The sequence below is a fragment of the Halichoerus grypus genome, chromosome 2, assembly GCF_964656455.1.
Source record: "Halichoerus grypus chromosome 2, mHalGry1.hap1.1, whole genome shotgun sequence".
Lineage (NCBI taxonomy): Eukaryota > Metazoa > Chordata > Mammalia > Carnivora > Phocidae > Halichoerus > Halichoerus grypus.
The window spans coordinates 103,873,563-103,890,515 of NC_135713.1; the positions used below are offsets into that span (position 1 = coordinate 103,873,563).

The 16,953-nt window shown below is 34.1% G+C and overlaps 1 protein-coding gene across 3 annotated transcripts in view; it reads right to left on the reverse strand.

Moving 5' to 3' along the window:
- The window catches only part of CWC27 (CWC27 spliceosome associated cyclophilin), a 196,450-nt gene that overhangs the window by 172,580 nt on the left and 6,917 nt on the right, over nucleotides 1-16,953 (reverse strand). For 2 of the 3 annotated variants that reach the window (XM_078067278.1, XM_078067280.1), the window contains exons 2-8: nucleotides 15,298-15,333; nucleotides 14,299-14,395; nucleotides 9,027-9,139; nucleotides 6,228-6,371; nucleotides 4,707-4,805; nucleotides 3,965-4,068; nucleotides 2,192-2,261 (exon numbers count right to left, since the gene is read on the reverse strand). In XM_078067278.1, coding sequence (XP_077923404.1) covers nucleotides 2,192-2,261; nucleotides 3,965-4,068; nucleotides 4,707-4,805; nucleotides 6,228-6,371; nucleotides 9,027-9,139; nucleotides 14,299-14,395; nucleotides 15,298-15,333 — 663 coding nt within the window. The remainder of the gene's footprint in view (nucleotides 1-2,191; nucleotides 2,262-3,964; nucleotides 4,069-4,706; nucleotides 4,806-6,227; nucleotides 6,372-9,026; nucleotides 9,140-14,298; nucleotides 14,396-15,297; nucleotides 15,334-16,953) is intronic. The other variant, XM_078067279.1, reaches the window with a different exon arrangement.

A 16,953-nucleotide genomic window follows, 5' to 3' on the forward strand; every position in this document is an offset into this window, starting at 1 on the left:
GATGTAATGTATGGGGATTAACATAACAATAAAAAAATTAAAAAAAAAAAAAACAAAACATATGCTTTGATAGCCACAGACAGATTACCACGGAAAGAAGTTAAACTCAGCCTGAGTGGGAGATGGGTAGGGGAGGGAGGTGGAGGTCGTCCAGAGTTGATAGTGGAGCTAAATCTTAAAGGAAAAACAAAAATTAACCAAATAAAGGAGAACCTACCCCAAGCAAAAGGAAAAACAGGAGTGGGGGGGTTGTGGGGAAGGCATGTGTATGTAAGGAGACTTGACATCTTTAGAAAACATCAGTGAAAGGGACTCCTGGCAATTTCCAGTTCTAACATTTGTGGTTTTGTCCATTTACAAATATACCCACAGGATCATGACATATGGTATATCTTTCATTTTAATAAGGCAGAAATTTGAATCATGAATAAGGCAAGACTAGTGCACTGACATCTAAAGAAGATAACTTCTGAGATATCGAGGTGCCAGAGTGATTGATAATGTTGATGAGGCCTAGGGAACGGAGGTTTTCAAATAAAGATGAATTTAATTTTGATATCTAAAGTAGAGATGTTTCCTAAAGGAAATCAAGAATGTGGGATAAGAGCCCAGAAATAATATTCATCCGTGGGTCCTAGAGTTCAGAATATTAGTATACAGGTGGAAGTTGAGAATCCATGGTATCAAATACCTGGAATACTGAAGACAGCAAGAAAAAATTATGACCAGAACGTTTTTGACACATGTCCGTTTCAATTCAGTCTTAATGCAATGGGTAGAAGTAGTGTGCTTACTATATGTCCAACATTAGCCTACCGAAACCATCCTCTATGATGAGGGAAGCACATGGATAAAAAATTAAAAACAAGGGTAAAAATAATGTGCTTTTAAGTCAGTGCTATTGTTAGTGTTGGTTAGAAATAGGTTTAGAGTTTTAATTACTACAACAAAACTTCTAACACTTTAGGTCTCTGCGTTCACTAATTTTCTTTGTTTTTTTTTAAACACTGCAAAAAGGTAATCTATTTACAGAAGAGTGATTTAAAGGCCTTATGATTTTCTTTATAAACAGATGTAAAAACAGGAATTGTCCACTTTTTAAAAAACTCAACATTTCAACCCTCCACTATTATTTTTTAGAGAGGGAGGAGGTGTGGGGCAGAGGGAGAGGGAGAGAGAATCTTCCAACGTAGGACTCGATCTCACGATGCTGAGATCATGACTTGAACCAAAATCAAGAATCAGACACTTAACCAACTGAGCCACCCAGGTGTCCCTCGACCCTCCACTATTATTATAACCCACTAAACTGCCTGTACCAAAGGCTACCCCCACCCCCACCCCTTCCCCCATTTCACTCTCCAAACAACTTTCCATTTCTTCATCATCTGAGGGATGAGGATGATTTTCTTGGAGTATATTTAACAGATTCACTGCTCTAATATTGTCAAGGCATAGGTGTTTCAGCAATGAGTATTGTGTCAAAAGTGATATTCAGGAAAATATCATGTTACTTAACATATTACATATTGTGTCAAAAGTGATATACAGGAAAATATCATATCACTTAAAGGCCTAGTGGAAGCACTGGTGGGGTAGAAGACCAGGAAGCAATATATAATTCAAATACATGTATCTTACATGGTTCAAATCCTAGCTCTAGCTATTTACTGGTTGTGTGACTGAGCAAACTACAACCTATCTATACCTTAATTTATTTTGGGGTAAAATTGGGATAATGATAATACCTATCTTAAAGGGCTGTGATGAGAATTAATGACATTCATAAATATAGATAGATAATATTAAAATGAATATAAAAGCTTTGGTCTGTCACTATTTATTATAATAATGATCATAATCATTATCATCTAGCAAACCACTTAAAACAAATAGCAATTAAAATCTGAATTACAAGGTTAAATCATTTTTTAACTCTAGTTCTAACTGATTAAAAAAAAAAGCCAGGTTAAGAAACCCCACAAAACTCTAATTTCAAGAGAGCATATCATCATAGGAGTTGCAAATGTCACTGACAACAAATCATTTTACAAATCAGTTCAATGAACACTTCCTGACTGTGTACCATGAAAAACATGCTGTGCCATGTATACGGCAGGAGATACAAAAATGAGTGAGATATAGACCCTAATACCTTCTATAATTCAGAACAAAGGGATTAGAGTTTTACCTGACTAACTCGATTTACTTCCTCCTCTTCTTCTTCAGCTTCCTCTCCAAATGAAAGTAAACTAAAATTTCTTATTAAAAAAAGGAAAGAAAAAAGGAAATAAGAATGAAAGAAAATTGAGAAAATTAAACAAAACTTATAAATGCTGAATTGTCAAGGCATTAAAATAGAATTTACAAGAAGAATACATTTTAACTGTTCAGGAATATACAATATGACTTGGTATTCAGCAGAAATATACTAAGGATCCGTATTTTCAGCATAATGTTAAGGCATTGGCCTCTGACCACAGATATTTAGTATATTAGATGAAACAAATGACCAAAGATCCATCCTGAGCACTACCATTAAATATATTAAGTCAAGCATGACAGAAATAATTAAGCCTTTTATATTTATAAAAACTGGTTAGCAAACTGGAGTTTTCTGAAAACCTAATAAATATATAGCCCTGAGAGCACTACAAATAGGAAGTAATTAATCTTTAAAAATGTCATAATACTTTAAAATTGATAAGTTACACAACACTGTCAAAAAAATATATAAGCAATAAACTTAACAAAAAAAATAGCCCATGGGGAAGAATAAACTGTTTGTCTTCTATGAGCCTTCAAACTAAAGACATCTCAAGGAAGATAAATAATAAGTTATTAAGACTCTCTTTCAAATATTGAAAAAATAAAAGATTTGGCAACAAGAGGAATTTTTTATTTCAAAACCTAGATGCAATCAATGACTACCACATCATCCCTAATATATTTGCTATGAATTAAAAACAAAAACAAAAACACCCAGCTTTTGGGCTGTTGTCAAGATAAATAATAGTGATGAAATATTGTATCTGAATATGGTGACCGTGACCTTTCACCCAGAGATAAAATTAGTCAAAAGAAATGAATCAAAAAATAGAATATCAAATACTCCGCTATATAAGAATTTATTTTGCCACAAGACATCAACTGCTTATTGAAGTGGCTCCCATTTGACAGTTTATAAAAGCAGCTTAACTTCCTTATACTTTGGATGTCACGGAAAGAAACAAATGTAATTGAATACCTATGCCACTGAGTGTTTTCAAATTTCCCTGCTCATTTTCTCTTCCTAACAACCAGATGTTGTAATTATAATCTCCATTTTACAAGATGAGGAAACTGAAGCTCAGAAATATGAACACACTTTGCTTCTTATAAATGGAGTCAGGAAGGACTGTATTTGGAACTGTCTGAATCTAACAACTATGAATACACTAAAATTACTAATATGGATGCTACAATTCACTAAAAGAGGAAGTTGAAATCTAACTCTCTGATATCTATTTTAATAAAATAGACAAAACTAATAATGTGAAAAATATTGTTCACAAAATACTGAAACTTATTTACTCCAAAACAGGAGTGAAAAGTTAAATTATGTAACCATGCAGTCATTATATCCTTCATACTTGACCTTCCAAGTTTTTTACACAGAGCATATATTAATTGAAAAACAAGTAAAAAAACAAACAAAAATTCTTAACAACACATTTACATAAATAATTGCTACAATGATCATAAATATTTATTAATACAGATTTCATATAAACATGTGACACAATACTTCTTTAGCTTAAGTTACATACAGTATTTTAATAAAAGAAATGCATATTTAGAAAAAAAAACCCCTCATAATTCAGATATCTTCCTGGTCCACCCTGGCCTCCCCCTCACTAGTAAACAGTTGTTACAAAAGGAAACAAAATGAATGAATTTCTATTATTCTATTATTTCTGATTACTTTGTGCCTTTGGGCTTCAATTTCTTTACTTCTTCCTCTGGTTTCTCTTTTTTTGGCTTTTTTATTTCTCGTGGAATGATGTCATCAAAAGGATTAAACAAAACCTATGAAAAAAATATTTTGAAAACATTATTCCATTTTTAAAAATTTCACAAGAAATTAAAACCAGTATTTAATTGTGTTAATGTTAACATCTGTATTTTTTGCTCACATAACTATTATAAGTCTAGTGATATATTTACTACATAAAGTACTTCCACTTACATGGCCTCACTGGATTCTCCTGATAATCCTATGTGCAATTAAGTAAAAGGTATTTTATCCTTATTTTACAAAAGGGAAAAATACTCAAGAAAACATAATACCTAGTAAGCAAGACAAACTCAGAGTTTTAACCCCAAATCAAATGCTTCTAAGGACCTTACTTCCTCAATGAAGGGTCACTCTGAAGTTACCTAGGAAGGCACTTCATTGAGCTAAATAAGCCTAATTCTTCTAACTTTCCCTCATAAGTCAAGGTTTTCATACATTGGATTATCAGCTAAAGTCTCATCTTTGAAATCAAAACCTTCAATTTAAAAAAAAAATTCTTAATCAGAAATTGTGCTTAAATTACAGAGATAAAGTCTGAATTGTGATGTTAATTTAGTATAAAGCCTTTATCCAGTAGTTTAAAAATACTAACAGCCCGCTTCTCTTACATGATAATTTAAGTGCTGTATCTTAGACGTCATGCTCCTACCTCACAGCTTCTTATTCTGTGTGGATTACGTGGTCTTTCTTCCTCACCTATGTCAACTTCTGTCAACCGCAGCATGTTATATACTGTATCCCCTGTGACCTATCAAAGAAAAAAGAAAACTTAACTGTAAACTCTTATATTCATTCCTGGAAATAAGGGAAGGCTTCTGAAAATATTTTTTCGATAATTAAAAGGAAATCTCTTATTTTTATATAGGAGCTTATGCATTAAATAATGCAAATAAAGCAACTTCATCTTCAGGGGAAAAAGCAGAAAGGGAGTTCAATCCCTCAATAACATTTTTAGAGAACTTCCAATATATATTTAACATCAGGTTTTATTAAAAGTGAAAATATAATGCCAAGTAACCTCGTACCGAATGACAACTTTTCATTCAAACAAAATAAACAAATTCAGATTTTAGAATTGGGTGGAACAAGCAAATAACAATACCATACGTAAGTGCTTTGCAGCCATTATCTTGTTATAGTCTCACAAACATCCTAAAAGCAGGTACTATCATTATCCTCCTTCTCTAGATAAGAAAACTGAAATTCAAAGAAGTTACGGAACTGACCGTGATGGGCTTTCAGAAAGTATGCTATGCTATACTGTGTCTCTAATGTGAAAGGTACATATTAGCAATTGTAAAAAGCGGTGCAGAATGACAACGTAAATATCACTTTATTATATGCTTTTATTTTTTAAAAATAATAGGAAGGAAAATCTATGAACATCAGACAACCCGTGTTGTAGTGGTTCAAATGTACCTATTTCTTAACTTATGTTGTTAAGTTTTAAGCAACCATATTGTATTGCATGTTTTCAGCATGGGTCCTTTCATTCAACATTTCTCAGGAGTTTTAAAATAATATCAGTTTTCCAGTTGTGCTGTTTGTTTTTTTCCCTTTCATCCTCACAAAGTCCAGTTTTGCCTAGACTGTGGGGAAACCATTCCTATTGAGCCAGTAGAGGGAGCTATACACAGTGATGTCTAACATGCCTAAGACTTAAAACAGGTGGGAATATATTTTTTAGAAGGGAGAGTGAAAAAACAAAACCTTCAGAATCCCCTTTTAAAGAAAGATGTTAAATGTGAGCAGGATTAAATAGGTACTACTCAAAGTAATATTTCAGGTAAAAAGTTTTAATATTAACACAACTTCCACTTTATATTTAAGGGAATTCATCATCGACAAAAATAAACTTTAAACTACTAAATGTTGTGACCTAGATAATACCTAGGTTTCTGAAAACATAAAAACAATATCAGATGAGCGACACAGTAGCTAATATCATTAGTATGATTTTAGAAAAAAAAATTTTAAAGTCATAATCAATGACTTATTTGAAACATACAAACAAAAAATTAAGGTGGTCCCTCATAGATCATTGTAAAAGGAATATATTCCATCAGTTTTAGAAATAATAAATAAAATCCCAGGGAATATTTTTATGAGGGCAGCTCCTAGATATATTGGTCATATGTATCATAGAAGCTGAAGATAACTGGACACAAACCTTTCCAAAAATGGTATGCTTATTGTTGAGTTCATCTGCTCGACCCAGTGTAAAGAAAAACTGGCTGCCATTATCATGAGGACCAGCATTTGCCATGGCAACCAGTCCTCTCCGATTAAAACGTAACCGTGAGTGGAATTCATCCTGAAGCATTAAAAAAAAAAAAAAAAAAAAAAGTTTAGTATATGATCTCAGTTATAAGGGTCTTCATATTCAGTTAACAAGGTTCTATACAACTTCTAATCAAAAATGCTAAAGTTTTATTTAACTGATTTTCAAGTATAATCAAATCCAATACTTACTTTCCTTCAGTACTGTTAAACTTGACTTCACTAGCCTGTAAGCATCTTCTAAATATCCTCAACCACAAATTTATCCTATTTTATGGGAAAGCTGCCTATTTACGTGGAAAAAGGGCATTCAAAGGGGAAGAGATTTCTAAGTCATTCCCCTATTCCCATCCCTCAAAGTTATCTAACTTTTTAGAATGTTCTATTTTTTCTCCAAAAAAACTACCTTTGAGTCATTGCAGGGTCTTCAACGATTGCCCCTCCCCATTCCATTCTAAAGGTCATGAAAAAATGGCTTTCTTCTTGTCTTTTTTTTTCTTTAAAGAACTTATTTATTTATTTGACAGAGACACACAGAAAGAAGGAACACAAGCAAGGGGAGTGGGAGAGGGAGAAGCAGGATCCCGCTGAGCAGGGAGCCTGATGTGGGGCTCGATCCCAGGACCCTGAGATCATGACCTGAGCCGAAGGCAGACGCTTAATGACTGAGCCACTGAGGCGCCCCTTTCTTCTTGTTTTTTAATTCAAGGAATCTACTATAATCGTGCTATGTGCTTTACTCTGTTTTTTTAAAGGTCTTTGTTGAATATTTTCTGAACTGGCACTGGTCCCATTTGCCAGTTTTCCAAAGAACCAGAGCAAGCCTCTCTAAGGTCGATTTCCTGCTATGGTAGAGCTACATAACATACATTAGTCTCTCAGTTAACAGGATTTCTATCCAGACCTGATACTAGACTCGTTTATAATATAGCCATATGATGTAATCAGTGCTTTTCAGAAAAAAAGTTATTTTTTCCTTAATAAATAATTGTCAAAGATTTGAGCTCAGAGAGTCATAACTTGGGAGGGCTGGGTGGCTCAGTTGGTTAAGCATCTGCCTTAGGCTTAGGTCATGGTCCCAGGGTCTTGGGATTGAGTCCCACATCAGGCGCCTTGCTCAGCAGGGAGCCTGATTCTCCCTCTACCTTTACCTGCCGTTCCCCCTGCTCATGCTCTCTCTCTCCCTCTTTCTCTCTCTGTGACAAACAAATAAATAAAATCTTAAAAAAAAAATGAAAAACAAACAAAAAAGAGTCATAACTCTTTTATACTGTATCAAAAATGGCCTAATTGAAAAATTTAAGATAACGATATTACATAATAAGCAAAAATCTCAATTTAGAAAGGAATTATGAGAAAGCGCAATTCTGTTACACCAAACAATAGAATAAAGGAATGCTTCCTACTAGGTGGAAGCTCTAAAATCATGAGACATCTCAATTTGGTAAAATACAAAATAGTTTTTTAGTGATATCTGAGACTTTTTTATTATAACCACTCCTCATTTTCTAAGGCCATTATCATCTGAAAATTAAAGCAAAAGTTCAAGTATTTTTCTCAAGAATCACACAGTGACCCAGTAAAAAATTAAAAGAAAGTCCGGACCCTCTATCTCATTAGTATAAATATGATGTCTTCAAAAATTATCATATTTTAAGAGCTACTGATGTTTATTCATTCAAAGAATGTGATATTGGTACGATCAGATTAATAAATAACCTAACTTGTAGTTTTTATTTGAACCCACTGTTATTAACTATGATAATCTTTTTTTCTTTTTAGATCTATGGAGGCAGTTAACAAATCACTGACCTATTCTTGATTAATACACTTTTTTCTAACATTTTTTTATATTAATTCTTTCTTCTGTCCCCTTGTGATTTCCTGTTATGGCATGCATTTTAGGCTACAAAGGTCTGTTATGCATAATTAAGAATGAATTCTGCTTTGGACTGAATTGTGTCTCCCCAAAATTCATACAATGAAGCTCTAACCCCCAGTGTGACTGTATTGGAGATAGGGCCTGTAAGGAGATAATAAGAGTTAAATGATGTCGTAAGTGTGAAACCCTAATTCAGGAGTGCTAGTGCCCTTATAAAAAAAGGAAGAGACACCAGAACTCGCCCTCTCTACCATGTGAAGACACAGCGAGGAGGTGGCCATCTGCAAGCCAGGAAGAGACCCTTCACCGGAAACTGAATGCCAGTGCTGTACGTCTTAGCCTCCAGAACTGTGAGAAATAAATTGCTGTTGTTTAAGCCAACCCATCAGTGTTATTTTATTATAATGGTCCAAACAGATTAATATAAATTCCATATAGTGTTAAATAAAATATTTTGAAATAGGATGGCATGTTCTAAAAATCTTTTATATTTACAGAGTTCCAGAGATCAGATATTGTCAGATATCAAGAATTATGTTATATAGTTTTTTTTCTGACTCACATGTTCCTCATGACCAACTGCAGCTCCACCTAAATTCAATCTAGCATAAAAGTTAGCAACAAGACAACTCAGAATGCTTGATAGGGGAAGTGCTGCTCTTATACCCGCACAATCCTAAACATGTGATACGTACCAGATTTTGTGCACTAATGTGAAATGCACTTTTTTCATGTGGGGCACAGTCATTTTCGATTAAGCAATCCAAACTGATTTGCAAATAAATAACAATAAAAATTCAGTTTCACCTTGAATGGGGCTCCATAGATAGACTCTCCACCAGTCCCTGTGCCAGTAGGATCTCCCCCTTGGACTATAAAACCAGGTACCACTCTATGAAAAATGGTGTTGTCATAATATGCTGAAAGAAATTTAAAATAATTTAGCAAAGTCTAAAACAAAGTGTATAGCTTTCAGAGTTAATATAATTAGAGTCACAGGATTTTTTTCTCAGACTATTAAATAGGCTCGTAAATCAAACCCTTTCTTCCCTACTTACTATAAAATGTCTACTCAAAACAGCACAATTTCTACAAAAAGCACGGTTGTTGTTGTGTTGTAATTATTTCCAGGATTCTCTCCAACTCCAGATTACAGTTTATGTATAAATATGTTATTTGGAAGCTATAAATATACAAGAGGGATCATATACGGTCTCCTAATAGTACTTATTATCTGGAACCTGAAATCATTAAGAAGACTTCACCAAGAAAAAGAAGTTGTATGTGGCAGAAGCAGGGCATCTCAGTGAGGTAAACCTTGAGCCAAGAAGTTGGTGGGGGCAGAAGGGCAATATTTACAGTTTGACAGAATCAGAGAGTTTATATTAAAAGGAAAATATATGTAGAATATATGTGTAGCCCTGAAGGAAGTGCTGAATAAGCAAAACCTATTATTATTGTTGTAAAAACAAACAAAAAACAAGTAGCAGCAGAGTAGATGGGAGATGGTGTTGATGGTAGTCCTAGTTCAGTCACATGCTTAAGGACTGCAAAGCAGAAAGATGGAGAAAAAGTGTAGTTCCCTGAAAGCTTCACTGAGCTGCAGAACTGCCTGACACCAGATTTCTTATCGTACAGGATTATAAATGTCTTTATTATGTAAATAATATTGAGCTGAGTCTTCTCCTACTTGCACCTAAACACAACCTAACTCACTCAATGACAAAGACAAATCAAGTGCCTACTTTATGAGTCAAAACAAGACTATGGTTTATCATAATTCATAAAGTACTATAATACAGTGGCTTGCAGGCACCCTCATAATTATTTACATTTGTAAGATCTATCTGGACCTAAAATCCATACTTTAAAGCTATATTGGCAAGAGATCCCCAGTGCAAAGAAGTGCTCCTTGGTTACATACAGAAACTGTAAAAACTGAGTCTAAAAGTATCTCTTCTGTAAGTAACCATTTACTCAGAGTAGGTTAAAAATATGCAGCATTCAGGAGTTCTGAGTCATGCATCCTGTTGGCTGGCTAGCCTTAAACATAATTTCTCCCACCCTTTTTTAAAAATGGAGATATAATTGACATTTAACATTACAGTGGTTTCACGTGTACAACATATTGTGCAGTGTTCACCACAATAAGTCTAACATCCAGCACCTCACATAGTTACAAATTCCTTTTTCTTGTGATGAGAACTTTTAAGATCTACTTTCTTACCAACTTCCAAATATGCAATACAGTATTATTAACTATTGTCCACCATGATGTACATATAATTTTCTCATTATAAAATATTATAAATTAACCCACAGTGTTGTTTTGAAGATTAAATAAGATAATATGGAGGTAATCTATAAATTTTCAAGTCCAACAAAAATGCCAGGTCAAACTTTAATATTTTAACTTAAATTCTACAAATTTAAATATATAACATACCCAGTCTATATCAGAAAGCAATAATAATCCGTTTGGTCCCTAATATGCAGTCAATCAACATTTTGATCAGATCTGCTTTTTCAAAAGATCACTCAAACACAGTATGGAGAATGGAATGGAAGCGACAAGGCTAGAGTGAGAGGAAGCAACTATTGTCCCAAGAGTAAAACCTGACTGTGACTTATACAGAGGTGCACATATTTAAGAATTCTCTAGGAAGCAGGATCTATAAGACTCAGTAATCTATTAGATGTGAGGGAAGGGGGACATGAAAGAGATCTTTATTACTTGTGCTTTCAGATTTTAAAATTACCCATCTTACTCCTTTTTCGTATTTCCTGTTAAGCACTTCAATTATATTGGCTTTTTACTTTACCTTTTTTAAAATTTTCCTAATTATAATCTTGTTAGATGAATGAAGTTATTATAATACTATATATATTGAGTAGGGACTTTCTATACTTTCTCTACACCATAATTTTGTATTTAATCTACCAAAGCTAAAATTTCAAATTTCCACAAAATTCCATAACCACTATTTCTATTTCCATATAACATATTAATAATACTGCTGAACTATGCATTTATGGTTGTCCTTATAGCTTACTATGTACTATAATAGATTATATTGCACGTAATGTTTGACTTCTTAAATGTTTATGTATCATTCCCATAAGTATTTTGAAGAGGTTTTATAATTTCATTATGTGTATTCATAATAGTCTCCTGATTTTTCTCCACTATTGAAGAAAGAAATTTTCATGTATCTTAAATATTAAATTTCCTATTTGGCTGCTGTGGTTCTGGTATTTTCCATTATATTTGTATTTCTGGCTATATAATGTATGGATATCATAATATACTTTGTCTAATTGTATTTCTGCCAAGTATAATATAGGAATTTACATCTGCATTTTTAAGTGATTTATGTGGGGATCGAGCCCCACATCTAGCTCCCTGATCTGCGGGAAGCCTGCTTCTCCCTCTCCCACTCCCCCTGCTTGTGTTCCCTCTCTTGCTGTGTCTCTCTCTGTCAAATAAATAAATAACATCTTTAAAAAAAAAAAAGTCAAACTCATAGAACTGGAGAGTAAAATGGTAGTTGCCAGGTGCTGGTAGGTGAGAAAAATGGGGAGATGTTGGTCAAAATGTATAAATTTCTTTTTAATTTTTTAAAGATTTTATTTATTTATTTGAGAGAGAGAGAGAATGAGAAGGGGGAGGGGTAGAGGGAGAAGGAGAAACTGACCCCCTGTGGAGTAGGGAGCCTAACCTGACCCGGGGCTCCATCCCAGCACCCTGGGATCATGACCTGAGCTGAAGGCAGATGCTTAACCGACTAAGCCACCCAGCCACTCCATAAATTTTTAATTATAAAATGAATAACTTCTGGGGATCCAATGTACAGCATGGAAGTTATAGTTAATAGTACTGTGTTGTATACTTGAAATTTGCTAAGAGAGTAGATCTCAAGTGTTCTCACCACACACACACTCACAAGGTAACTATGTAAGGTGATGGATATGTTACTTAACTTGATTGTGATAATCATTTCACAATGTATATGTGTCTTAAATCATCACATTGTACACTTTAAAAAATCATGTTGTACATCCTAAATATATACAATTTTTATTTGTCTATAATACCTCAGTAAAGCTAAAAAAACAACTAAAAACTTCCCTTTAACTACCATATATATGTCATGTTCCACCTTCCTGATTTTTACTCATTTCCTTTTTAATTCTGGAAATCAATCCTTTTTGAAGTAAATACTGATATGAATGTTATAAGATCTAGAAATATCATGACTTGTTTAAATCATAGAAGTAGTGAATTAAAATGGGGTTCTCTAAATTGTATTTTTAAAACCCTGACTTTATTTTGGGAGTATCTTCATTTAAATTAGTCTTCTCAGGCTTCTTGTTAGCCTTTGCAGTAATAATTTTGTCTTTCACCTGTTCAATTTAAGAGAATTGCTCTAGTTATTTTTCTTATGATTTTCCTATTTTTTTTTCTGTCTCCTTGTATTCTTATAAGTAGGGGAATAATTTTTTGTTGTTCCAATTAAGTTCCAACATGACCTAACTTAAGAACTTTATTTCTTCTTCACTATCATATTATATCCAGATGTTTTCTGTTTCTTCCATTCACCTGGTCATGGATTATTAATTACCATTCATTCTTTCTAATGTTTTTGTACTTTCACTCTTCCCCTGTAAAATTTGAGCCTTTGAGTCTTCAAAACTTCTTTCCAGAAACAAGTCTGACTTCTCTGTGTCTACTGTGTTTTTTGGTTCTGTTGATAGTTATTTGAGGCTTCTCTGACTGTACTATCTGTCTGACTCAATTTCCTTCCTGCCTGCCATAGCAATTATTAATAATGGTCTTTGCAGATGTAGTTCTATTTTTTTTGGCAGGTTTTTTTTTGGGGGGGGGTCTGTGTATTTTTGTATCTTAAATCTTCCCCTGGTAATTATCTATTTGTGTAATTATTATCTATTTGGACTCAAAATGCTGTTTTCTGATACCTGATTAACCTTGTCTGTCTCTACAAATCAGATATAACTTAAAAACACAATGATTGCCACCACTGGAGATATTTGAAACCATATGCAATGTATTCTAAAAGCCAACAAGTTACAAAAATGTTTAGAATGTTTAGTTCTATGAGGGAATATTCTGAAGAAGAAAACACTCAAGTGGATGTATAATTCTGTAAAGTTTATTGAATGAAAAATAGTCACTTTGTGACTCAATCTAAAATCATACTGGAAACATTGATGACATCAATGAATGCTGGATGGAAGGCTTCATGGAGAAGATGGAATTCTCGACAGAGATTAAAAAGTGGGTAGACTTAAATAGTAAAGAAGGAAAGAAAAAGTATTCCGAAAAGGAGACTGAAGATATGAAGGAAGATATGAGGATATGTGTGAAAGTGAAAATGGGAAGGAACTGCTCAGGAAATAAAAATAATAGTCAAGTGAAACCATATGGTTATTTAGTGCAATGAAAAACAAGGTTGGAAAGCTAGGAAGCCAAGCCGTCTGAGGATTTGGCTGCCAGATGAATAAATAAGGGGGTAAACAGATTAAAGATGACAGAGAGAAAGACCAGGTAAAAGGCAATCACAACTATGCAGGTGAAAGTCAAGGCAATCTGGTTTAGCTATAGCTGACAGAGGAAGATGGGAGTGAAGTCCACTAGGCACTTTGATATGTACATTAGAGTGAAGAAGAGAGGAAATGGCTGGAATTCTAAATTTGATAGTTACTTGGATAGAACTAACAACTGAAGAGTAAAGAAAATGGAGAACTCAAGGCAATCTTAGGGAGTACCTTTAGAGGATGAAAGAAAGAAGTGGGGAATAGACAAAAAGATAAAAAAGGATCAAAGTTTTATTGGTGAGATAAATTTCTCTGCTAAAGATACATAGATTTGAAAGACAGTCTTCATCTCCTCTCTCTATTTCCTGACACAGTAGCTCAACACCGTATCACTCATATCAACTCCTATCATTCATCACCACCATTTAACAGCAGGCTTCAACGTTGCGGAAAGATACACTTCAGTTTATTTTTAAATTAATAAAATTTTTCCTACAGAATAAAACTCAAGAGTTATGATTACCTTCCAAACAAAGCTGAATGAAATTTCTGCAAGCTTTAGGAGCTTCTTTTGACCACAACTCTATGTCAATATCTCCAGCTGTAGTTTTCAATAAAACCTGTAGAAAGAATATAACATCATTATATTAAATTATCATTTTGGCTTGATAATTAGTTGAAAGGCTGCTCAATTTGAAGCATTCATTAATGAGTTTTCAATTGTAAAGTTAAAATTAAAATTAAAAACTTTGCTGGGCTTTTCTTGGTATACTCAAAAAGTACAACAGGGAAAATACAGTCTCTTCAACAAATGGTATTGGAAAAACTGGACAGTTACATGCAAAAGAATGAAACTGGACCATTTTTCTTTTACCATACACAAAAATAAGCTCAAGATGGATTAAAAACTTAAATGTGAGGCCTGAAACCATAAAACTCCTAGAAGAAAAGACAGTAATTTGTCACTGGCCTTAGCAACATTTTTGTAGATAATGTCTCTTCAGGCAAGGGCAACAAAAGCAAAAATAAACTATCGGGATTACATCAAAATAAAAAGCTTCTGCACAGCAAAGGTAACTATCAGCAAGACGAAAAGGCAACCTAATGAATGGGAGAAGATATTTGCAAATGATATATCTGATAAGGAGTTAATAACCAAAATACATAAAGAATTTATACAACCCAACACCAAAACAAACACCAAATAATCCGATTAAAAATGGGTAGAGGACCTAAATAGACATTGTTCCAAAGAAGACATAAAGATGGCCAACAGACACATGAAATGGTGCTCAAATCAGTTGAGCAATGCAAATACTCATGGAAATGCAAATCAAAACCACAATGAGATGTTACCTTACACCTGTGAGAATGGCTAGGATCAAAAATACAAGAAATAACAAATGTTGGCAAAGATGTAGAGAAAAAGGAACACTCATGCACTGTTGGTAGGAATGCAAACTGCTGTAGCCACTGTGAAAAGCAGTACAGAGGTTACTTAAAAAATTGAAAATAGAATTACCATATGATCCAGTGATTCCATTACTGGATATTTACCCTAAGAAAATAAAAACACTAATTTGAAAAGATATATGCACCCCTATGTTTATAGCAGCAGTAATTATAATAGCCAAGATATGGAAGCAACCCAAGTGTCCATCCCTAGATGAATGGATAAAGAAGTGGTATAGATATATGTGTGTGTGTGTGTGTGTGTGTGTGTGTGTGTGTACATGTATATATGTAAATGTACATGTATATATACAAAGATACACACACACACATATATGTGGTAGTAGAATATTAGTCATATAAAAGAATGAAATATTGCCATTTAAAGCAATATGGATGGAGGAAGATGGTATAACAATGCTAAGTGAAATAAGTCCAACACAATAAGACAAATACCATATGTTCTCACACATATGTGGAATTTAAGAAACAAAACAAACAGAAAAAAAGACAAAAAACGTCAGACCCTTAAATACTGAGAACAAAATGGTGGTTGTCAGAGGGGAAGTGGGGGAGGTGAGATAGATAAAGAGGATTAAAGAGTACATTTATTTTGATGAGCAGCAAATATTGTATAGAATTGTTGACTCATTCTACCATTCACCTCAAACTAATATAACACTGTTGGGGCGCCTGGGTGGCTCAGTCGTTAAGCGTCTGCCTTCGGCTCAGGTCATGGTCCCAGGGTCCTGGGATCGAGCCCCACATTGGGCTCCCCGCTCAGCGGGAAGCCTGCTTCTCTCTCTCCCACTCCCCCTGATTGTGTTCCCTCTCTCGCTGTGTCTCTATCAAATAAATAAATAAAATCTTTAAAAAAAAAAAAATATATAACACTGTTAATTATACTTCGATAAAAAAATTCATTCAATACAAGTCATTATAGATTTATATCTTTCAAATACCATTTTCAGAAATCATTTAGGACTTAAGAAAAAATAGCATATACCTTTTTTAATCAGAAAAATTTACTCATTTAAAAATCAATCATTTAAACTTGCTTTAATTAAGAAAGTTTCTTGCAGCTTTTCTTCCAATAATATTGGCATAGCAAATTAAGAAATTAAAGAACAATGAACCCATGGAATTGTGACACGATAAGACAATTTTACAATTATCTTTTTATATATAAACACTCTACTTTCTCATTCAAAATCATGCCATTCCTGGAGCACCTGGATGGCTCAGTCAGTTAAGTTCTGACTCTTGATTTTGGCTCAGGTCATGATATCAGGGTCGTGAGAGTGAGCCCCACACCAGGCTCCGTGCTCAGTGGGGAGTCTACTTGAGATTCTCTCTCTCTCTCTCCCCCTGCCCCCACCCCCCACTCTCTCTCTTAAAAAAAAATCATGCCATTCCTAATTTACAATGAAACATTCTTAATCTAATTCTAGGTTAGTATGTTACTAAAATGGTATTCTCAAAATCACCATCTATAGTCAGTGGAATCCTTTGATAGCCTCTTTTCCACCAGCTCATGAAGGTAAGGACTTCTAACTTGGCTTGGCATGAAACAATGCCCAAAAGAAATACTCTATCATGGGAGGCACCTGGGTGGCTCAGTAGGTTAGGCGTCTGCCTTCAGCTCAGGTCATGATCTTGGGGTTCTGGGATCGAGCCCTGCATCAGGATCCCCGGTCAGCAGGGAGTCTGCTTCTCCCTCTCTCTC